Genomic DNA, 20,655 nt, shown 5'->3' with positions numbered 1-20,655 from the left:
GTGAGCGCTTAAAAGAACCCTCATCCGCAGTGGCCGCAGTAGCTCACACACTTGACGTAGCTGTTATCAGATTGAGACACTAAATGGTTTGCCGCAAATTTTTACTCGTTGCCATTAATTGCAAAGTATTCAAGCCTGAAGACATAATACGCGCTTTACCTGTATCCCTTGGGTACAAAGTTGGCGTGTGGTATCGACCCTCACTGCACAATCTTAATCTTGCCGAAATCAAAATCGGCGGCTGCGATATCTTTCCATATCTCGGCCATGGTGTGCTGTAAAATATCAGGACTGCCTAGTTTCGCCTTCTTCATCAACACTTGCATGTACTGCTGCAGCGCTAGACCTGTCATGGAGGGCTCCTCATCCCAAATCGACTGGAATTTGGATGTTTTGTCAGCACCGTTGGCAATAGGACGTCAAATTGAGGACCTACCGGGCTCAACTCGATATCGAACACTCTCTTAGGCCTACGAACACGGACAGTGGGCTGGCTTTCTCCGACGCCGAGCTCAACAAGTACAACCTTGACACTGGCATTGAGGACAGCCTGCACGACGGTATCAAGTGTGTTTAGGGCCTTAGTCCTTGCATCTTTGCAAGCCTTCTCCCAACACTTGTCCCACACTCCCCAGATCGTCTCCCACATGATTTCCCTGGACTCAAGGTGTCCTGGATGCAGCGTAGATTTAGTCGCCTGAACAGCATCCTTCGCAAAGCGTAGGGCCCCGTCTCGAGCACTATTCCAAGCCAAATCAAACATCCCTGCATTCAGTAGCTTCAACTGTTCGGAAGGATCATCTGGGGCATTCGACTGAGCTTCCGCCTTGATTCTGTCCACCTCCGCTAGTGCTGTAATCTTTACCTCCTTCAAACCACCATGTAAAGCGGCGGTCTGAACAGCCCAAAGCTGAGCAGTTCTGGTCCCAGCAACTTGCTGCCACCAGGACTTCGTGGCAACGACATTCTGTGCTATATCTTTTGCCGAGTGGACATCCTGCCCAAATCCAACAGCAATAGCGTCAACAACAGCCGGCCACAGCTGCTCAATCAGTGATTTCTCGACTTCACGCCGAACGATTTCCTTGACGCCCTCATTTACCCACAAACGGTCACGTGCAGCCCGAGGGATGTCGATATGGTCAAGGACCTGCTTGTACACGTCAGGCGCCTTTTCGGTGACCACCTCCTTTATCTGTTTGAGTAACGTATCCCGTAGATTCGATGGGAGTTTGGAGTTAAGTACCAACTTGCCGAACGTCTCGAGGACCCCACTCGGTAGTCCCCAAACCATTCGAGCAATGATACTCATCCCTTCTCTGATGTGCTTCCCCTCATCGGTGTCGCCTTGTTGCTGCTCTCTGAAGACACCGACAGCTGCGAGGACCAAGTCCCGTAGCGTCCGTACCGCCAACCCCACGACGGATTCTGCAAGGATGTGTAGGTGCTCTTTGCGACGGAAGCGCTCCATGAGCTCGTCTTTCGAAGGGGTCACGATATCCAAGAGACGTCGTGCAGCGATCATCAAGATTGTCCACGAATAAAAGAAGCAGTTGTAATCCCTCAGGTCGTATCTCCTCGCCCGGGAATGATGGGATATCTGATAACACGTTAACAGCACGATGAGCAAGTCAACTTTACCCTCTAGCTGGATCTCGACCTCGAGGTGATTATTCCTGGCCATATTCTTTTGGAGATCATCATCGATGTTGATGACCATCTCGTCTGTAGAGGTTACCCCTGGTGTTCTCATGGATAGACCGGAGAGCAAGCCGGGATTCCCTTGTGTGGTGGCGCGCCTATCCAGTCGGTGTACAGTATCGTCCGCCATGTGCAGTAAAACGAACCGATGGGTGAGCCTTTGGGAATATCGGTTACGACTCCAGACCTGGAGTTTTGATATCTTGGTGGGATCCTTGCCGTTGGAAAAGTGGTTACATGTGCAAAGGCCCTGGTACCAACGGTAGATATCGGAGTGAAGGGGGTCCTCGCCCCAGTCTGATCCGAGGTCGAACTTCTGCTCCTGTGGAGGGGTTGTTGCAATGAGTATTAGTACAGTACGCTAATGAGGAAGCGGAGGTCAAGGCTCACATTGGTCAAGGTCTCCGCCGAGTCACTCGCTGCATCCAACACGCCGTCACTGGCAAGTACGTTTAGAACTGGTGGAATTTTTTCTGACATCTGTCGAAGGGAATGTTCAGAGCTTCAAAATCGGGGTATTCAGAGTACCATATGCTTACAGCCTTCGCTGTCTCTAACCGTTCGGAATTTGGACTTGGAGATTTGGGGGGATTGGTAGCTCGGAGGATGTCGAGTCTTGTTCTAAGGTGTGGTGGAGGACTACACCTCAAATTTGGTTTCATTTGGTCCCGTTCAACTACCCTTTGTCACCCATAATACGCAAGCGGAAACGCTTCCAGGTGCGAAAGAAGACGCCGATGGGCCTTGATCAAGACAACGGCGACTTCGAGGACCGATGTATCGCGAGAGGAGATTGAGAGGCATGGGTCAAACACATGAACAGGATGCCGGGGTGACTGTACGTGTAGGCCCCACCTCGATCGATCAGATATGCAGCCTCATGCAATTGACATTAACCTGTTCCGTGACACGCTCTTCCAGCGATGTCTATCATTGGGAAACCACGCTCAGAGTACTAAGCCCTATGAAGGGACTCTGCCACATGAGAATACAACGCCGTAGCCACCCTCTCAAACTCGGCGCGGCCTTCTGTTCATCGCCCTTGATGAGTCAACAAGCGAATTTGTGAACCTAAAAAACACGCACAACGGGTCCTCCGACAATCTGCACTCGAGCCATCGATTGGCTTGCCTTGAGGTGGCGTCAAAAATATGTGACGGCCGGGGACATCGTCGTCACAGCTGCCGTCTCGCAAAACAACACTGGCATAGAAAGCGAGTTCCAACTTCCAAACACCGGATCAAGAGTCGAAGAGGTCACCGTGTTAACGAGCTCAGAACGCGGTGTGAGGCATACACGACGTGAGAGGGAGAGCCAAGGTTTTCTGAAAACGATCTCGTCGATTAAGGCTCTCCGTAGGGAAGTCCAGAAGCTTCCACTCTTCCCGTCACCAGATCGGGTACAAACTACAGGCTGTATGTTCTCAGACTGTTGATGACCTGAGTTTATACACCACGCAGATACGAGTGATCGACATACCCTCATAAAATAATCTGCTGTCAATTCAGATAGGACAAATAATTGATGATGTGAAATTATTCCGTCGCGTCCAAGATTGGAACCTGCAGTTGTTTCTGTGCTCTCCTTGATGTCAATGTCCTTCCTCTCTAGCGGCACACTCAAACCAGCACTCATATTTACAACCCCACCAACAGCCCCCCTCAGTTTCCTCTCCACCTCCTGGTTCGTCCTCCGCCCTCTCCTCAACCATGTCACCCAATACCGGGGTTGCCTTGTACGGTTTGGATGCACTGTTTGCGTTTCAACTACGGCATAGCTCGTACCGCAGGCTGAGGGTTCGTGAACGCAGTTTTGGAAGATGTAATCGTAAAGGGTCTATGGAAGGTCTAACAAGTCGGGATATCTGGCTAGACTTTGATATTGAGTCTACGGTAGACTATCATTTAGTACCAGCTCAAGGAGGTGATGGCCGTGGCTGGACATTCATTGCATACGCGTTTCCGTCCAGAGCGTTTTTCAAACAAACCATCCAAATTGGTTTCGGCAGTGTTGGCTGGTGAAAGAGAGTTCAGTAAAAACGGTATACACGATCCGTCACAGGTAAAAATGACATACCAGCCTTTCGAACGACCTCTTGTTTTCTTTAAACAAGCCTAAAGGCTGGAAGGTAGGACATGTAGTCTGAAACGTGCTTAGTTTAACGAAAAACAAGAAAATTAAATCGAACCAAAGACTTACCTCACGCACAGCCTGTTCTGGCGTCTTCTTCATTTCGCTTTCCGCAAGTTCCACGGACACCACGAGAACTGATCCAAGATGTCCGTTCCTTTTGCGCTCTTCGTCGTCCTTCTGCAGAATAGTAATTGGATTGGTCGATTGTCCTATCACAGGGTCGGGGAGCGCTGCATGCTCAAATTTCTTCTCCAGGACGGTGAGAGGGAGAACATCGGCATCAATTAGGGAGTACATAGTGAGTGGATCAGAGCTCTCGAGGTTCCGTTTCAAGGTCAAAGCCATGAAATGTGTTCGGGATTTAGATATGTTCCTCACGAGATCCATGGCTTGCCAGCACACAGCGGCGAAGGTGTCGCTGAGAAGGGGGTCGTTGGCAAGGTGAGTCCGGAGAGTGCAAACTACTGTACGCACCCGTTGTGTTGATTTGCACATTTACTTAGATCACTGATGATCTCACCTCTACATGTAGCATTTGCTTTTGAGATTCGATAAATAATGAGGGGACAATACGCATTAACCTTGTCCGTCTGCCTTTTGATGCTTTGCCTTTGGGTGCTTTCTCCCCGAAAGTTGTTCCTTTGTAATTCATGACTTTATCCGCCAGAAATGTTAGGCTATCATAACAGCATTTCAGTCTCGATGTCGTACAAAAGAAGCAGAGAGGACCACCATTGTTTCTTATGAGAACTCCAATCTTGTCTTTGACTGTGATAGTCAAATCCAATGAGCCGAAGGCGAATACGCGCTACTTACCAAGTCACAGAGCAATAAGGAACCGTTCTACAACGACCACAACGTTGAAGATTCTCGCCTTCTTGAAACTGAAAGAAAGCATACAGCACAACGGCTTTTATCGGGTTTGGGAAGAGAGTTAAACATGACGCAGATGTAAAGCGATCGAAGGTTGTGGCAGATAGATAGACAGATAGATTACGTAGTATGGTCCCACAAGGGAACCGCAGGAACTAGTACTCATCGGTGCTTATCCTTAGTACTGCTGTAAGGCTGGCGAAGTCTAACAGACGAGATATGGCTATAAATACACGCTGGCAGTAATATTAATATTTTATGGGAAAGAAAGAACAGCATCCTGCATCAATCGTGATCCAAGCCGTTTAGTAGTTCTTGTACCCAACCAAATCACGCCCCGACTCTGGGGTACACGACCCAAAGCTTTCGACTAGAGCTCAACATACTGATAGGGAACCAAATCGGCTGCCACAAGTCCAAAACGGTACTGGAGGCCGAATACCCAATTAGCATCGTCGTACTAGAGCACGGCCCAGCGGTGTTGTAGAGTAAGTGTACCTTCTAGACGATAGAAATTAGCTCGACGTCTTGTCTCAAGAAGGAAACGGAAACAAAACCACATTTTCATTGGATTATCGTATCCTCAGAAGAGAACGGGTCCATGGTGTTGTCCATAATAGGACCTCCTAACAATGTATCTGCTCCTTCAATTTGACTCAACTCATGTGCCTCTTCTAATTCAAGCCCATCTGGTCCCAGGCCAGATATGTCGAGTTGCATGGAGGCCGCCCCGGTCAAGGGATTCTCAACAACGTTGTCTGAATTGGTATCCATGGGTTTGAGTGATGTGTCGACTAAAGCGTCGGGGTTGTCATCTACCCCGATATTATCTTCAGCAGTAGTCATAATAAGCTGAGGTTTTGGGGAAGGGGGTTTCGAAATGTCAACATTCAATTCCTGTTCAGGGTCCGGATCACGACTTGGAGCTTCTGTTGGAGGTTGCGTTGGTTGCGTTTCAGCGGCATTGTCCTGTTCTTCGTCTTCGACATCCACAACTTCGGGTTCGTCAGGGAGAGGTGCAAGAGGATCGTCAACACCACCGTCATCGTCATTGAATTGCTATATAAAATTGAGAGGGAACGCTATACGAAAAACGTATACTGTGACTCGCCTGAACTTTGTCGGTTTTGACCCACTTATAAATTTTGAAAGTAGAATCAACTGAGGCGTTTTCTGGAGTAACCCATTGTTTTTCCCAGCATGTCACAGGCTGCATGAGCTGTCGGCGAGCCGCCTCGGTTGTAGCAGCGCTGACTCCAATTCTTCGACGCGTTGACATTGTGGATTGGAGTTGAGGTAATGTGAGGCGAATATGAGGCGGTAACTTTCTTATCTCATCTCATCTTATCTTATCCCGAGTATTGCCTCAGGACCCTGAAACACAACTCGAGAGGTTACCACCTCTCTCCCATCTTTCCATTTTCCCTAGAAACGGATAAGTGCTGCACACTGGTCATATGCTGACATTTATTAGTTACTGTAGAATGTCAATCATGGCAAGCATAGCGGCATTGAATACCAAAGCAGTGCTGCGGGAAACAGTTACTATTGATATTAGGGATCGCGTGCCATTCACTGGCAGCTCGAAGATTAGCTCTGTCAGCAAAACTTGAACATGTCGACCTTAGAGCGTTGTCCTGTTGAAGTGCTGGAGGAGATAGCTTCGTGGGTGAGCCTTCATTGCAATTCATGAGGATGATGATCAAATTATCCATGATCAACATTATTCGTCCTTCTACATATTGTCTACATAGATCAGAGGCGACCTCAGGAACTTCCGTTTAGTCAGCAAGTACATTAACCAAGCAGCCCAACGAGTATTTTGGGCTACACATACCTTGGTGATTGATATTGGGCCCGTCGACACCATTAAGACCACACAAGGTCGAAGATGCGCCGTTCTCGATGTCACCAAGTTCAATGCAGCATTGATGCTTCTCCGCGAATTGAACTCTCAGACCCCGTCATCCAAGTTTATACAGAACCTAGAAATCAAACTGGGACCTTGGGGAACACTCGCGCAACCACTTAACAGCGACGTACAGAAGCTCTCCAGGGAAACATTGCCTAATCTGCTTCCTGCAGCGTTGTCTGCACTTCAAGGACTGGTCTCGGTTCGGTGAGAGCTTGTTTTCATTATTTTCTATGGTTTCCGCTCAGATATGCCCAGATTGCATGTAATGATCACCAACGATCCGGACTGGTTTCATCGGTTGATCTTCCAGCCTCTCGCTAATCTCCCTCTCCTATCCGATCTGACCTTGGAGGACCATTCATATCATACCCTCTACCAAAAATCACAACGCTGTATACCGCTCCACTTTTTCAATACCGGTAGGTTGAGGAAACTCATCGTAATTGGTCGTTCCCTATCTGGGGATAAATTTCTTTCGTCCATCTCTGATCTTCTCATTCACAATCCCCACATTATTCATTTAAAACTCGACGACTTCTCGTCCATCGGAGGGCGTAATGTCGCGCTCGGCGACCTTTTCCGTAGCACTAAGCACCAGTTGCTTCCCCTGAAAACCCTCCATTTACATGGGTGGTTTGCCGATTTTTCGGATCCCGATTTACTGGCTCATATACGGACCCTTTCTTCATTGGAGCTTTGCGGCCATTTCGCAGATTATCCTGGTGTATGGAAAGTTTTCCTGAGGGAGAATATCATTCTTCGTAACATTTCATGCCACTCCGTCAAAGACGAGTTGATGTCCTACCTTGACTCGTTTTCTGGATTGGAGAAGCTCTCTGCCCCTTATAACGGACTTTCGGATGACAACCAGCGAGTCGATATTTTCTACCGCAGAACCCTTCATAATCATCGTGAATCCCTCCAGGAAGTTCATGTTGGGTCTGTTTACGAAGGGCCATGGACCATCGGGCTGCAAAACGTGGACATCTTCGACGGATTTGAGAAGTTAGTCTTTGTCTCTGTGAGTTTGAAGTGGGAGGATGTTCATTTTGGTGTGGACGAACGTGATGTGGTTGTGAGTAACCTACCAAACCAGTGGTAATACTTACTCAAATCACAAATGGAGTAGACATCGCTAATCGCCCGGCTGATATCCCTCCCCTCCTTCCGACGTCTGAATTTCACAAAAGTGGAAAAGAGAGGCGATCGAGTGATGCGCTACTTTGGCTGGTCTCCGTTCGAGAACAAGATGGAGGACGACATCAAGAAAGCCCTCGAAAGGGCCAGAATCAGGCCATCTAGGCCCATTTCTTCGATTCGCGACGAGGTCGAAGTCGTCACTCCGGCGGGTGAGGTGTACGTATCTCGCAGGGAGGAAAAACAGCTGTTCACGTTCAAAATTCGTTCATCGTTGGGCACGTGATTCAACATTATGTCAGTAAAATACAGCCAATAGTACACATTCCAATTCGAAGATTATCGTACTTCCTCTGCCCATCGATACACATCTTCGGCGGTTAATGTCGGTTCTGGGGGAACATCGTCAAGAGGTTTGACCTAGTATTGAAACTCATCAGAGGCAAGAATCACGGCATATCGACTGGGACTGGAGCACGTACGTCTAAGGACTTGTCGGCCTGCTTGAGATCATTGAGAGAAGTACGCAGCTCGGCGAGTTTAATTTCCAACTCGTCGCATTTTCTATTAAGAACGTTAGTTTCTTCGCGTCGCAACTCTAACTGTCTCTTCATCATGAGTTCGAGATGGACTCGGGCCTAGATATTTCTGCTGTTAGTGTTTCATTCGGCACCGCATGCTGTAGTTGTACTGCACCTGAACGGGCCGAAGGTCATTAGCAGCTGCCATGAGATTTTGCGCTAAAACAGTGAGCCATTCAACGTGTTGCCTCCAAGCAGGTGGAGTGGTGGCAGAGGTTGTTGGAGGGGGTGCCAGAAGTGACGACGTCAGAGAGGAATATGTTACGAGCATGGATCGTAACACTGATTGGAGTGCGGGTCGCCGGTCTAGTACATTTCTGTCGAATCACTGGACAGTAGAGTTGGGGTATGGATGTGCGCATACCGATGCTTGGGTCCGCAGGGTAAAGCTGGGTCCCACCGAGTTCTGCAAGAGAGGGAATTCTATCCTTGACCTGCGGGTAACAATTGTACGCTTTGGTCGATGATAAATAAACATACGCGTTACTCACATACCACCTATCTCCAAATACATCGTAATAGGGCTCTTCGTCTTCTAGGATCCAATCTACGCGTGGTTTCTCGAGCTGGATGAGAGGCCATTCGGGAACATCGGGCTGGTCGCTAAGGACTTGGTGTTGGCTGGCGGTGTACGGATCTTCGGCGCGTTCTTTGAAGATAGCAAGGAGATTAAGATTGTGATTAGAATAATTATAATAGTGGGAAGGCGGAGAGGGGAAGGGATTTCTGAGTTCCGCTTCCTCTTCTTCCATGACAAGTTGGCGATGAGAAAATGTCACAAACGTGATTCCGGTTACATATCGGCCAACTCTGATGCCAGCTGTTGCCAGCAAATAGCCCCGCTAACTGCGGTAAAGACTAATAGGGCTGTTCTAACGTTGCATGTAATTAAGCGGACGTCGTCTCTGCCGTCTCGCTCGACATCCAGCCTCACGGTGCAGCTGTCACCTATAAGGTTCAGAATTTTTGGCATGCATATTTTATCATATTTTCTATGATCTTCCAGATTAAACTTCCCTCTAGCTTCATTAACAGCTATTACTTATAATATATAACTAATAGACCAGGGTGCCCGATCGAACCGACGATGCGGCGGAGTTTGAATTAAAGACGTTTGAGAATTTAGAATTGAAGTATCAAAGGTACGAGAAACTCCCGCATACTGTAGTGTAGGGCCTTGTATGACAACCAAGTTCCTCCCGCAATCCTCCCAATTCATCTTATAAAGAGAATCATTCCCAGACATGGATCACAATCCCTTTCCCCTGCATCATGACCGAATTCCGTTCTCCTCTTAACGCTGCTCCTCTCCCTTACATTCCCGACGACCTCACCATTCCTCAGTTCATCCTTGATTTCCAGTATCCTCAACGTCCTCTTCGCCCAGAGCATGTTCCTTGTTTGATTGAAGACCACTCTGGACGGCCCATTCATCTTCGGGAGGTTAGTTGGGAATGAGTTGTAGCGCGTTTCCCCCCACGACTCACTTTCATGCGCTTACAGCTACGCCGTCGAACGCGTGGTCTGGCCAATGCTTTGAGCTTGAGGTGGAACATTAGTGTGTCTATCTTTGCTTCGTATCTGCCATCAATCTCATCCCAGTACTATCTATAGAGGAAGACGATGTTGGTAGGTGAAGTCTGCCAGATTCCATCAGCCAGTGTAAAACTCGCAATCCTCGCCTCAGTGTGTCTTTTCAGCCCAAACGACGTCGGTGAGTATCTTGAACGTTGATGTGTCGTTCATAAACTTGACACTCCGACAGATTATCCAGTCACCATTTGGGCGGCTCACATCCTTGGAGCAATTATAACGTGCGTTTCTTGCCTCCAAAGTGAATGGATTAAAAATAATCTGCGTCTCAGCCCTTCCAACCCTGCATATACCTCGGAAGAACTCGTTTACCAGCTCACAGCTACAAAGGCCAAACTAATCGTCGTACATTCCGCGTTCATGCAAGCGGCGCTAACCGCGGCCAAAAAAGCAGGCCTTTCTGATGATCGGGTCGTCATAATTCCGGCCCCTGGTGCTAAACTTGATAGGATCACTATTAACGACTTGGTTGCTTTCGGATCGAGCCAACCAGAAACATTTTTTGAACGGAAGTTACGAACGGGCGAAGCAAAAACAAAACGTGCCTTCCTTTCTTTCTCGAGCGGAACGACAGGTGAGATCGGACTGTATGCGAGAATTCGAATTGGCTCACGGGCTACTCGATAATTCATGGCAGGGAAACCGAAAGTAAGGGCATCTCATGTGAAAGAGCAGTCTTCTCTAATCCCCCACTTCAAGGCCGTCGAAATTGCTCATTATTCATTGATTGCCAACGTGGTACAAATGGCTGTGCATACTAAGGCCCTGTCGTCACAACAAAGCGGATCATTTCTTCCAGGGGGTGTTGTTGGTGCAAGTAAGCTCAAACCAGTCTATCGCGAATGTTCTTGATCTGATGTGCGCTCAGTACTGCCTTTCTTCCGTAAGTCGGAGAAATATAAATAGCCCTTTTTGACATTTCTGATCAACAATACATTGTACAGACATTTATGGGCTGGTTGTTCAGGTAGGTTACGTAGCCGTTCTTCTAACTGTCCCCCATGTCAATCAAGTTTGCTTTAGATGCACTTCAATCTCTTCTGCGGGGTAAGTCGTGAAGGGGAAACACGTTCAATGATTGAGCTCATGCCTGCTCGCCAGCTGACGCTCGTGGTGATGCCAAAATTCAGTCTTATGGAGTACTTGAGGAGCGTCGACCGCTACCAAATATCTCATTTATTGTTCGTCAAGTTCATTTCTTCATACCATCCAGCTGGCTAAATTCTTTTAGTGTTGTACCGCCCCAGGTCGTTTTGATGTGCAAGGTACAGTCGTAACCACTGTCTTAGCCACATCTCCTCACTCACATATAGCATTCCGCTACTCGTGCCTTTGATTTCACCCACGTCAAGTTCGTGATGTGTGGTGCTGCACCTCTCTCCGGAGAACTCGTTCAAAAGATGGAAAAAATCTTCCCGAACGCCATCATCGGACAAGGTTATGGTATGAAACCGAACTCTCTTCTCATTTTTGGTAGCTGATCAGAAAGTGCACGTCATGCAGGTCTTACCGAAACTTGCACCACTATTGCTATGCTTCCTCCCACTCAAAAAATCGGTACGTCTGGATCTGCGGGCATGCTTCTCCCTGGAATTCGAGCTCGGGTAGTCAAGCCAGACGGGACTTTGGCCGGTGAGGCGGAGCAAGGGGAACTTGTTGTGACAGGGCCATCAATGTCTTTAGGATATTTAAACAACCCGGAAGCGTAAGTCCTTAGCGAGCACCGCGAACACCCTCCTCACGTCTGCTCTATCCAGAACGAAGGAGACATTCGTCAACGGTTGGGTTCACACCGGCGATGAGGTAATTATAAAGAACGGAGAAGTGTTTGTTGTGGATCGTCTCAAGGTCAAATCATTCAGGCTATCACGGAATTGAGTACTGACAACACATGCAGGAAATTATCAAGGTCAAGGGTTTCCAGGTGGCTCCTGCTGAACTAGAGGGACATTTGTTGACACATTCCGCGGTATCGGATGCTTGCGTTGTCGGAATTCCTGATGAATACAAGGGAGAGGCACCATTAGCCTTCATCGTCGTCAACGAAAATCTACGATCCGCCGTCAAGTCAAGCGAAGCTGACAAACTAAAAGCCGAAATAATGAAGGTATGTGCACTTACAAATGATATGGATATACACTTCCTTGAGAGACTGTTTTCTAGCACGTCTCGGATCACAAAGTCGAGTATAAACGACTCGTGGACGTCGAATTTATCGATGCAATACCAAAGAACCCGTCTGGAAAGATTGTAAGTTTTCTGTGTTCGAAGATAGGCTGCTATTGACAGGTTTGTCTCTTGTCCAGCTTCGTAGGGTTCTTAGGGATGCTGCGAGGAAGGAGAGGGGCCGTGCCAAGGCCAAGCTTTAGGATTTTTAGTCGGTGTGTATATAAGCTATCACTATACTTAATATTATGTTCGGGCAGGAGAGGTGTCGAGTTGAAAGCTTTAGCTTCCAGCCGGCTTAACAAGAATCTCTCTGCAACTCTATGATACGAAAGTGCAAAATGTTGAATAACATTTGTAGTAAATTTTGTACATCCGTCGCTAGCACACGCGCTATTTACGGCTGTTGACGATACGTGTACCTTCTCTCTCGAATCTCCCCTCACTCAATTCGCCTACGCCATGTCTCGTCGGGTAGCCTCGCAAGTACATCAGCAGGTATCCAGGCTGATGCGTGGAGGTATCATTGCAAATGAGCCCGTATGGTTCAAAGCTGTTCTCGCTCATCCCCCGCTTCCCTTACCTGCGAAGGCACCACCATCCCGAACAGCCTATGACACGAAACCCGCAAAGGACGTAGTATCTGCATCAGGATCCAAGAAAAACATGCGGCCTTACGATCCGAAACCATTACCTATATATTACCTGGAGGACGACATTCGTCGTCAATTCTTCCGCGATCATCCATTCGAAACGTTTCGGCCAATAACCCTGTCGGAAAAAGCTGGTATTCAGGAACAGCATCATATACAAGGAAAGGAATGGACGAGGCTTCGGCAGCGAGGTAGAAATCCGTCTCCTGACGAGTGAGTCTTCTTCGGTTGGTTTATCTTGATCCCAATAAATTGTTGACATCGCAAAAGTGCTGTCCAGTTTGCTCTGAATCTTCACTTGTATCATGAAGTCCCTCTTTCCTACGCATATTCGAGAGCTGTCGCCCAATTTCGTGCACTTCGTTCGGAACATCATATCGCGTCTACGATGGCGTTATTAGAGGCGGACACGATGGGTGCATTATTTGAGCCGTCAGAAACTACTTTAGGGTTTGAGAAGGAACTCAAGAGTCTAGCGACATGGGAGAGGCAGGCAGAGTTGGACGAGGGTGCCATGGCTGCGAGAAAACGTTGGCGTGCTATTGCTCAACCTCATTCGGAGACGAGAGAGTGGTCAAGAGGACAGCAATATGTGAGATTGTGGAAAGAGGGTGTTACCCCGAAATACGCTCCGGCTCTGACAGAGCCAGAAGCAACCCCTCGGCCCCATATCATGCCAGACTACAAGACGACACCCGTCCGTCGATAGTAGATCCGGGAAATATTGAGGATGAACAGAGTATGACATACACTATCTAATACTACGAGGATGCAGTCGCTCTTATTCTTGACTGAGCGGCTTGCGCAGCGTTCATTCCCATCCAAGTTTTTTCAACCATACCCAACAACTTTTGCATGTCTGAACTCCAGTCGTTCATCACGTCCTCAGCACTTCGTGGACTTCTGAAGTTGATTATCTCTGCCGGTCGATCTATGCGTGCCCAGATGGTTTTTGAGACGACTAGCCTCGCAAGCGTTTCCTCTGTTTGTTTGCGGGTAAGGTCCAGGAGAGATGTTAAACGAGATATGGTGATTCGTGTGTAGTATGCGGCTATGACGCGAATATTCTGATGATCAACGGTTAGAGAATAATTTCGTCACACTGGCCTAACTTACATGCTCGATAATCCGGGTATGAAGGTCCTCCCATCGTTTTTCGAGGGAAAATACAGGCGTTTTGCGGAGGAACTCTCCATATATCTCAACAATTCCAGGCCACCTCATAAGCTCCCGCGTCGTGAAACACTTGACCAGATTGCTGAAGGAACGGATGAGCACAGAAGAGAAGTGATCACGAGGATCCCACTTACTAGTGCAGCTGCAGTTTTTCAAGCGCTGGGTCAACAAATAATCGGTGAAGCATATCAGACTGCTCGTTATCATGGGATGCCAGTACTACGTAGTAGACGATATGTTCGAGGGCCTATAAGACGCTGTCACGGGGAGGTTCAACTAGAACATGTCATAACACGCACGGCTTTGCCTTTGTCGTTTACGTCTTCCTTGATTGACGGAGTTTCCCATACTTTGTGGTAGTATTTCGCGACATCAAGATACGAAGAGTAATGGAGAGCATGTTGAATCATCAGGTCATAATATTTCAGTTTCAGATCCTAGAAGCTGAACGCCTCAGAAATTGACTAACGACCCGGTAGCTGAACGACGGACCTCGTTGTCTTTTTCCTTTAGAAACTCTTCATTGACCTTCCTTCCACCGACTCGAGCTTTGACCCACTCTGATTCGCCATCTGTGGTAGAATCCTTGCCCTTGTCTTTCGCGGTTTCGTCCTTCCGCCTCGCCACCGCGATTAACAACCTCATCTGTTCCAAAATGAACTCTGTTTTCTCCCGACGTTCCATGGACGAGTAAGTCTCCACTTGAAGATCGGAAAGTAACTCTGAAGCCGTCTCCATTGATTTGCGGTTATCTTCCGGAGCTTTGGCTTTACTGGCAAGGTCTTCATGATACTGGGATAGGAGTAAAGTTACGCGGGCCCTTGGTGTTTCCAAAAAAATCTTATGACAAAGGTTTAGTATTGGGAAGGTCAGGGAAGTACATGATGAAAGCGTACCTTTCCTTCCGTTACCTCTCGGAGTGTATGGACCAGCTCCAGCCATTTCTTAGTTCCATCCCTTTGCCTTACTTCTTCCAACCAGCTCATCGAAAGCTCCACCATAGCTTGAATGGCAGCTTTGAGCTGTCCATGTTTCTTACTGAGAGTCGAAATGCTGTTGTTTAGCTGTGTGTAATCGCGGGCATCGTAACAATGTTGCGAGATAACTTTGAGCAATCGGGTTGTGGAGGCAAGATCGGCAGCCTTCGAGTCGTCATAAAATGTACGTAGAGTAGTCAATAAGCATATTGACTCACATTTCTTGTTTGTTTCTCCAAACTAAAGAGTTTGTCGAGAGCTTCCTGTAACTTTCCGGCCTAGAGGACGGTCAGGATTTACGAAGAGGAAATTGAGAGAGGCTTACTTTAACCAGGGATTCAGCCTCTGGTAGGAGAACCTCAACTTCAGGAGTGAAATCTTTCTCCTGCTTCTTGTTGTCGGACATAATTGGGGACTGGAAGCAATACGAGGTTGAGCGAGGAGTCTGAGTCTGACGCGTCGCGGTCTTGTTGCTTCTTGTTTGACCATCACAGTGTTCATACCAAAATTGGACTTGCACTTCTCTCTCCATCTCCTTCAGTGTTTCCTTGATATTTATCTCCTGTTTCATGAGCTCTCGGTTCCCCTTACACACACAAACACTCCACCAATTTTCTGGCGTGGGTTTCACACAATCAGCGTCCTAAAATTGTTACCAGCACAATAGTACATATGAAGTAAGTAAACGGTTAGGCGACCATAATGATTAATTTAACGGACTTGAACGGTAGTCATACTGATATCGTCGTTGTCGTTATGAGATGAGGATGACTCCGAAGAATCTCGTTCGCTGGAGTGCATCCTTCGAATCGACGAATTGTACATGATGGCATGGATAATTCGCATAGGGATGGACATGGGGTAGGCAATCAAAACTCTGCATGTGAAGGAAAGCATACTGAAGATGGACGGAAGGATATGGTAACTTGTTCTCCGATATCTTTGTTGGTTTTTCGGAACAAGAGCCTCGACTGATTTTGAAGTAATGGAGGGGGTTGCGTCTACCGGTAGCTCGATGGTGACGGGCGTGGCGTCGACGGACCTGTGCATGGTGTCCACTGAGGCATCAACTGCAACCTCCTCAACACATGGGACAGCATCAATCTGAACGGAGGTAGTCTCCGGTATAGCTTCTACTGAGGTATGAACCAACTGTGGCGCACACTGTGCCGCAAACTCAACCACCATCGGTCGGACAAGAACACCTTGATCGTGCATCACGATTTCTGGCCCTATGCATTTATCCTTTGTGGGGATAGGAGGTGGAAGGACTTCAACGTATTCGATGATCTTCTCGGGTGGTGGTCTGCGTGCGCGGTTTCTCTCAGATAACCGGACCTGTTGTAAATGCGGTAGCATATCGGATACTTTCTCCCATCCCCGTGCGTTTGTCTCGATGAAACCCGGTCGGTTCCGCTCGTGGAACCACTTGAGTGAATCCAGTTTTGGAGCGAGGTGACTTAACAGAATAGCGACATGCAGCGGGTCATTGATCCACGAATGACCGAAGTGACATCTGCGTAGGGAGTCCGAAGAATATCCGGGTTCCGACAACATTCCAGAACTCCCCTTCTGTCCGTTCACTGCAACAGAGATGGTGTGTAGAAGCGGGCATTCAGCCATCAGAGGCGCCAAGGCCTCTAGCGTCAGTTTTGGCGGACCGGTGGCCACAGGGAAACGTGCGAAAGGGCAGAGTTTGAGCTCCTCGAGATTGGGACAACATGTCGCTACTCTTGCGATGTCTGCTGCGATAAAGTGGATCGATTCTGGTAAGTCAATCTCCAGACGATTCAGGGCTGGGAAGGAAGAGAGATATTCGAGGGACAACCTCCCCGTTGGCTGGTCGGCTCTTGGTGTTGAACGAACCAGGTCGCTGAACCTCGAGCTAGCTGTAGCTGATATCCGCAATGACTGGAGGGATTGGGCGAAACGACCGACCATGTTTATCAAATCCTGCCAGTCGATACTGTCCGGAGGGTCATCGATGAGGAGGTCGAGGTGTGTCAGAGGACTGGCGAAAAACTTCAGGAAAACTGCGACGTTCGACGCCTCGCCGGTCAGGTGCAACTGGCGCATCGTAACGAATGTGCCTCTAGACTTCAGATCTCCCGTCAATCGAAGTGCAGACTTGCGATGGTCGGAAAAATCAAGCTCTTCGCCAGAAAACACACCGCTGTCGGTAGTACCTACAGAACTCGGCGTGGAAGCACCAGATCCCGGCATTTCGTCGAAGAACCCTTCGACAGCTATCACGGATCTCCGCGATAGATCCATCTGAAGACTCTTCAACTCTGGCAAAGACGCCACCCAGCGCCCAACTGCCGGAGACAGTGCGCCAGGAGCAACAAGTATTACTCTCTGCAAGGCGTCCTGAGGTGCCATGATGTCAACAAACGATTCCGGCAATGCGATCGAAGAGGAAAACGAGAAGGATTTGAGTGTCATCCTCTTCGAGACGTCTGAGAGGAGAGGTACAAGTTTTGGAGATCGAGCACCCATTTCAAGAGTAAGACTCTCCAACTCAGGGTTGAGGAACATCTCGCAATAATCCAACCCTGCGGAAGTCTCCGTTTTCCAAAGAAGGTGCTGAAGGTTTGGGAGCATGTATTTTCTTGGCCTGTTTGATTCAAAATGGGGGAAAATGGAAGGGGACAATGCGTTCGAGGCCTCATTGTAAATGATCTGTCGTACTCGCTCGCCGTATGACATGACTCCACTCCAATCCTCTGCTTCTGGAGCTTTGGACTAGAATAGAAAAGGGAACGTTATTAAGTTTCTCGCGAACGAATGGACGGAACTTACAAGGCCTAACCCAGGCTTCCGTACTTTCTTCAACAAAACGGTCGGGAACACACCGACAACTGGAACTAATGAGTCGAGCTCTCTCCAAAGGGTGTTCAATGCTGGTTCTGAGAACCCTTTGCACGTCCTAGCCAATCTGGAAAGTGATCGCTTCCCTCCCGGCGATTCCGAGATTGTATCGAGCAGTTTCTTCGTGGCTTCAGGGTCACGAAGGATAGCTGGATGAATCTTTGGCATGTATATGGCATTGCTCTGCTTGGAGGGAGGTGCGGACTTCTTTTTCTTTTTTCGAGCGCTAGCGTCGATGGCCTGAGACGACGAGGTGACAGGAGTCGGAACGGTGGATGTCTTCTGCTCAGCTTGAGCTTGGGCTTTCTTCTTTTTTCCTGCCATTTCCTTTACTTCCGTGGTCTTGTCACCAGGCTCTTGAACTTCTGCGATGTAGGAGTAGCGACTACGTTCACTGCGCTGACTGTCAGCGTCCCAGTTGGATTTGATCGACTCCCTCGATTTACGACTGAAAGCGCTAGAGATGCTACGGATGCTTTTGGCTAAGCTCGCTCGACGACGAAGAGGGTTGAGGTGTGAGAGAGCTTCGGACAACCGAGATTCGCTGGAAGGCATAAGCCTGAACCTGCAGTTGCGTGAAGGGGATCAGAGGTACTTAAGGTATCCGTACGCTATGCGTGTGTTACATGTTGTTGGCCATGGGGAAACCATGTTGATGTAGGCAGCTCACTCAATTACCGGAATTTGGACCGACATGCTTTGGTAGTGCGAAGATGGAGTTGAGATGAACTGCGCCATGTCACAATGGCAATTCAAAGACAGCCGCATGAAACGGTACGAGGACCAACACGTGTTCGAACGATTGTAGTGATCAAGCAAAAAAGTAACAGAAGTCGAGAGGACACATACATAATGAACATGATCCTTTCGAAAGGGCGTGATTATAGCTCTCCGATTTCCCAGGGAATAGGTTCTCCTTCCCAATCATCCTCTTCACCCTTCGCCTCTACACGTTTATGTTTGAAATCCAGTGGGTTCCCGTCATCTTCGTAGTCTACCCCACTTACATCACCAATTTCCCAAATCTCTCCTCCTCTCGAACCGTCGTAATGTCCCCCGCGCCTCCCATATAAGAGCTTTTCCACAACCAAATCTTGCTTCAGGTTTTCATCGCGTGCCCGTGAATCAGACGCTGATAATGCCAACAAGTCCTTTAACTTATCCGGAAGATTGACTTCGACTGAGCCTTCACCATGCGTGTCATCGCGTTTTTTGTGGTGTGACAGCCGTGTCCTGCCAGTAGTGTCAAACTCGACTTCGGCAAAATGATCCACGTCTTCATCTTCTGCAAAATCTTCTTCTCCCTCCGATGATACAAATGAGGTAAATCCACCACCACTATTTGGACGGGCGTGTTGGAAATACCGTAGTATGGGATCTGAATCTATACTATCCATATCCTCGTTGTCACTACCCGCAGTATTATCATCTCCTATATGAGGTGTCACACCGCGTGTAAACGATCGAGGACGAACGACTTTAATGCGTGTTGTATCCGAGGCACTGTTGTCTTCATCTTCGTCCTCGTTGTCCTTAGCCGTTAGTTTTGCCTTCTTATGATTAGTTTTTCCCTTGATCTTTATTAATGCTGAATTCTTTGGAACGTTAGAGGACGAGGAATCGGCAGGCGGGGGCGAAGGTGGAAGTAGGGGAAATAGTATTGGTTTAACGGAGGTGGAACATGAGCCTTGACGTCGATCGTCGTCCGAGGCGTCGGAGACAGCGACACGTTTTGGTGGTTTCTTTGCAACATTGACCTTGCTCGGTGGTTCTCGAATACCTTGCTGACCGGGCTCGTTAAGATTGTCCTTCGTAGGTGCCCATCGTCTCAATCGCTGTTTCGCGGTGATAGCCTTTGACGAGGCCGCAGGTTCCCGTTTTCCGGCACTAGTGCCATCCTCCCAACCCATCTCGTCGTCAAAGCTTATAGAAGAGGTATATTTAACAGCTTTACCAAATAGCCCAGTCGAAGAATTGTTCGACCTTGCTCTTCCCAACGCAGCTTGCAATTTCTTGTTAGTAGCACTGAGGGATTCCTTGTCTTCGAAGAGCACCTTGAAGGCCCTCGATCCACAGCCGGAGGGCGCTTTCATGGGAGAATCATCGAAGAAGGAAGAGCTGGCGATCCCGTCGTCGTCGTCACCACTACTCGATGATTCAGCACTGTGCCGGCGTGCGAATGGTTGTTGGGATGAATGAACACGACGACGTTTATCTTTATTAGGAGATGGCGAGACTGGTTCACCGCGTAAACGCTTACGAGCCCGTACTACAGCATCAGGTGGCTCGGGGATCGCATTAAGAGGGGCGATAGGGAGTTTCAACGCAGAAGTAGAGATGGACGCTGCCGAATGCGGCAAAGCAGGTGAAGGTGAAGGTTCGCGAATGCGAGGGTTTGGAGTCAGCTTGGAAGGTGTGGCAAATGGATTATTGGATTGCCAAAACTTCGTTTGCAGAGGTGATTCAGGTTGTTTTTGTTTTCCCTTGGTCTTCGTCGGTGAAAATGGATTGAAGCTGGTCAGAGGTACAGTTTGTTTAACTGGACCTGATTTGGGCAGCGCAGGGTTTTGTAATGCCTTTGTGAGCTTCTTGTAAACCCTGTACTTATCGGCTACTGAGGTATAAGTCAAAGGAGTCTTTGTTTATTGCAACTTGTTGGTAGACGTACCAATTGAAGGATTATTTCTGACATCTTCTACAGAAGGGTGCCTTCCATGTTCCTCCTTGAATGAGCGCTCCCAAGTCTTGATTTCTGAACGAACTGACGCGACGTCGGTCATCACTGCCAGAAGCGCGTTGAATGGTGCGAGATTGTGAGACTGCGGATGCCAGTAGATGCCAGTATATTGCACCACGCCCACGTGACAACAACAAACCGC

The 20,655-nt window shown here is 48.4% G+C and overlaps 10 protein-coding genes across 11 annotated transcripts; 3 read left to right on the top strand and 7 right to left on the bottom strand.

The window, feature by feature from the left end:
• Nucleotides 1-200: 200 nt before the first annotated feature.
• On the bottom strand, nt 201-2,363 carry E1B28_000872 (uncharacterized protein; the record flags this gene model as incomplete). Its single annotated transcript, XM_043146751.1, has 4 exons — nt 201-377; nt 437-2,023; nt 2,092-2,181; nt 2,241-2,363. 4 exons carry the CDS (start codon nt 2,361-2,363, stop codon nt 201-203), a joined length of 1,977 nt encoding a protein of 658 aa, XP_043015456.1.
• A 1,253-nt stretch (nt 2,364-3,616) lies between these two features.
• E1B28_000871 (uncharacterized protein) lies at nt 3,617-4,131 on the bottom strand (the record flags this gene model as incomplete). Its single annotated transcript, XM_043146750.1, has 3 exons — nt 3,617-3,715; nt 3,778-3,843; nt 3,901-4,131. 3 exons carry the CDS (start codon nt 4,129-4,131, stop codon nt 3,617-3,619), a joined length of 396 nt encoding a protein of 131 aa, XP_043015455.1.
• Nucleotides 4,132-4,333: 202 nt separating this feature from the next.
• Nucleotides 4,334-5,160, bottom strand: E1B28_000870 (uncharacterized protein; the record flags this gene model as incomplete). Its single annotated transcript, XM_043146749.1, has 5 exons — nt 4,334-4,511; nt 4,567-4,602; nt 4,651-4,677; nt 4,735-4,744; nt 5,094-5,160. The coding sequence occupies 5 exons, from the start codon at nt 5,158-5,160 to the stop codon at nt 4,334-4,336; spliced, it is 318 nt and encodes a 105-aa protein (XP_043015454.1).
• Nucleotides 5,161-5,271: 111 nt separating this feature from the next.
• On the bottom strand, nt 5,272-5,986 carry E1B28_000869 (uncharacterized protein; the record flags this gene model as incomplete). The annotated part of the gene is made up of 2 exons (XM_043146748.1): nt 5,272-5,766; nt 5,819-5,986. The coding sequence occupies 2 exons, from the start codon at nt 5,984-5,986 to the stop codon at nt 5,272-5,274; spliced, it is 663 nt and encodes a 220-aa protein (XP_043015453.1).
• Nucleotides 5,987-6,099: 113 nt separating this feature from the next.
• Nucleotides 6,100-8,029, top strand: E1B28_000868 (uncharacterized protein). The gene is made up of 3 exons (XM_043146747.1): nt 6,100-6,376; nt 6,462-6,826; nt 6,878-8,029. Exons 1-3 carry the CDS (start codon nt 6,323-6,325, stop codon nt 7,722-7,724), a joined length of 1,266 nt encoding a protein of 421 aa, XP_043015452.1. The 5' UTR covers nt 6,100-6,322; the 3' UTR covers nt 7,725-8,029.
• On the bottom strand, nt 7,175-9,123 carry E1B28_000867 (uncharacterized protein). Its single transcript, XM_043146746.1, has 7 exons — nt 8,832-9,123; nt 8,705-8,774; nt 8,456-8,646; nt 8,242-8,397; nt 7,711-8,179; nt 7,428-7,641; nt 7,175-7,361 (listed from the first exon to the last, which is right to left on the bottom strand). The coding sequence occupies exons 1-5, from the start codon at nt 9,090-9,092 to the stop codon at nt 8,099-8,101; spliced, it is 759 nt and encodes a 252-aa protein (XP_043015451.1). The 5' UTR covers nt 9,093-9,123; the 3' UTR covers nt 7,175-7,361; nt 7,428-7,641; nt 7,711-8,098.
• Nucleotides 9,124-9,486: 363 nt separating this feature from the next.
• On the top strand, nt 9,487-12,491 carry E1B28_000866 (uncharacterized protein). 2 transcript variants are annotated; one of them, XM_043146744.1, is made up of 19 exons: nt 9,487-9,783; nt 9,844-9,898; nt 9,955-9,969; nt 10,028-10,054; nt 10,106-10,154; nt 10,206-10,507; nt 10,571-10,581; nt 10,633-10,750; nt 10,802-10,816; nt 10,878-10,900; nt 10,957-10,980; nt 11,035-11,114; nt 11,165-11,198; nt 11,286-11,376; nt 11,437-11,638; nt 11,691-11,781; nt 11,831-12,040; nt 12,097-12,183; nt 12,240-12,491. In XM_043146744.1, exons 1-19 carry the CDS (start codon nt 9,613-9,615, stop codon nt 12,300-12,302), a joined length of 1,668 nt encoding a protein of 555 aa, XP_043015449.1. In that variant the 5' UTR covers nt 9,487-9,612; the 3' UTR covers nt 12,303-12,491. The 2 variants fall into 2 exon arrangements, with proteins under 2 accessions (XP_043015449.1, XP_043015450.1); XM_043146745.1 differs by having other exon boundaries at nt 9,487-9,898; nt 9,955-10,054; nt 11,247-11,376.
• A 30-nt stretch (nt 12,492-12,521) lies between these two features.
• Nucleotides 12,522-13,461, top strand: E1B28_000865 (uncharacterized protein; the record flags this gene model as incomplete). The annotated part of the gene is made up of 2 exons (XM_043146743.1): nt 12,522-12,965; nt 13,023-13,461. Exons 1-2 carry the CDS (start codon nt 12,562-12,564, stop codon nt 13,459-13,461), a joined length of 843 nt encoding a protein of 280 aa, XP_043015448.1. The 5' UTR covers nt 12,522-12,561.
• Nucleotides 13,462-13,513: 52 nt separating this feature from the next.
• E1B28_000864 (uncharacterized protein) lies at nt 13,514-18,331 on the bottom strand (the record flags this gene model as incomplete). The annotated part of the gene is made up of 10 exons (XM_043146742.1): nt 13,514-13,819; nt 13,869-14,010; nt 14,063-14,175; nt 14,228-14,365; nt 14,421-14,768; nt 14,825-15,070; nt 15,124-15,183; nt 15,231-15,548; nt 15,626-17,650; nt 17,708-18,331. 10 exons carry the CDS (start codon nt 18,329-18,331, stop codon nt 13,514-13,516), a joined length of 4,320 nt encoding a protein of 1,439 aa, XP_043015447.1.
• Nucleotides 18,332-18,657: 326 nt separating this feature from the next.
• On the bottom strand, nt 18,658-20,556 carry E1B28_000863 (uncharacterized protein; the record flags this gene model as incomplete). Its single annotated transcript, XM_043146741.1, has 2 exons — nt 18,658-20,387; nt 20,445-20,556. 2 exons carry the CDS (start codon nt 20,554-20,556, stop codon nt 18,658-18,660), a joined length of 1,842 nt encoding a protein of 613 aa, XP_043015446.1.
• Nucleotides 20,557-20,655: the final 99 nt, after the last annotated feature.

Source organism: Marasmius oreades, chromosome 1, assembly GCF_018924745.1.
Source record: "Marasmius oreades isolate 03SP1 chromosome 1, whole genome shotgun sequence".
NCBI lineage: Eukaryota > Fungi > Basidiomycota > Agaricomycetes > Agaricales > Marasmiaceae > Marasmius > Marasmius oreades.
Note: the sequence above shows the minus strand (reverse complement) of the source record. Positions and strands in the feature narration are given on the sequence as shown.

Excerpts from the sequence above, each read along its gene's own strand:
- E1B28_000868 (XM_043146747.1), top strand. The coding sequence starts at position 6,323 with ATGTCGACCTTAGAGCGTTGTCCTGTTGAAGTGCTGGAGGAGATAGCT. Across the intron at positions 6,377-6,461 it reads TGGAGGAGATAGCTTCGTGG|ATCAGAGGCGACCTCAGGAA; the intron begins GTGAGCCTTCAT and ends TTGTCTACATAG. Across the intron at positions 6,827-6,877 it reads CAAGGACTGGTCTCGGTTCG|ATTGCATGTAATGATCACCA; the intron begins GTGAGAGCTTGT and ends AGATATGCCCAG.
- E1B28_000867 (XM_043146746.1), bottom strand. The coding sequence starts at position 9,092 with ATGGAAGAAGAGGAAGCGGAACTCAGAAATCCCTTCCCCTCTCCGCCT. Across the intron at positions 8,775-8,831 it reads TATTTGGAGATAGGTGGTAT|GTCAAGGATAGAATTCCCTC; the intron begins GTGAGTAACGCG and ends TGTTACCCGCAG. Across the intron at positions 8,647-8,704 it reads CCCTGCGGACCCAAGCATCG|ACCGGCGACCCGCACTCCAA; the intron begins GTATGCGCACAT and ends GAAATGTACTAG.
- E1B28_000866 (XM_043146744.1), top strand. The coding sequence starts at position 9,613 with ATGACCGAATTCCGTTCTCCTCTTAACGCTGCTCCTCTCCCTTACATT. Across the intron at positions 11,377-11,436 it reads CATCATCGGACAAGGTTATG|GTCTTACCGAAACTTGCACC; the intron begins GTATGAAACCGA and ends CACGTCATGCAG. Across the intron at positions 11,639-11,690 it reads TATTTAAACAACCCGGAAGC|AACGAAGGAGACATTCGTCA; the intron begins GTAAGTCCTTAG and ends TGCTCTATCCAG.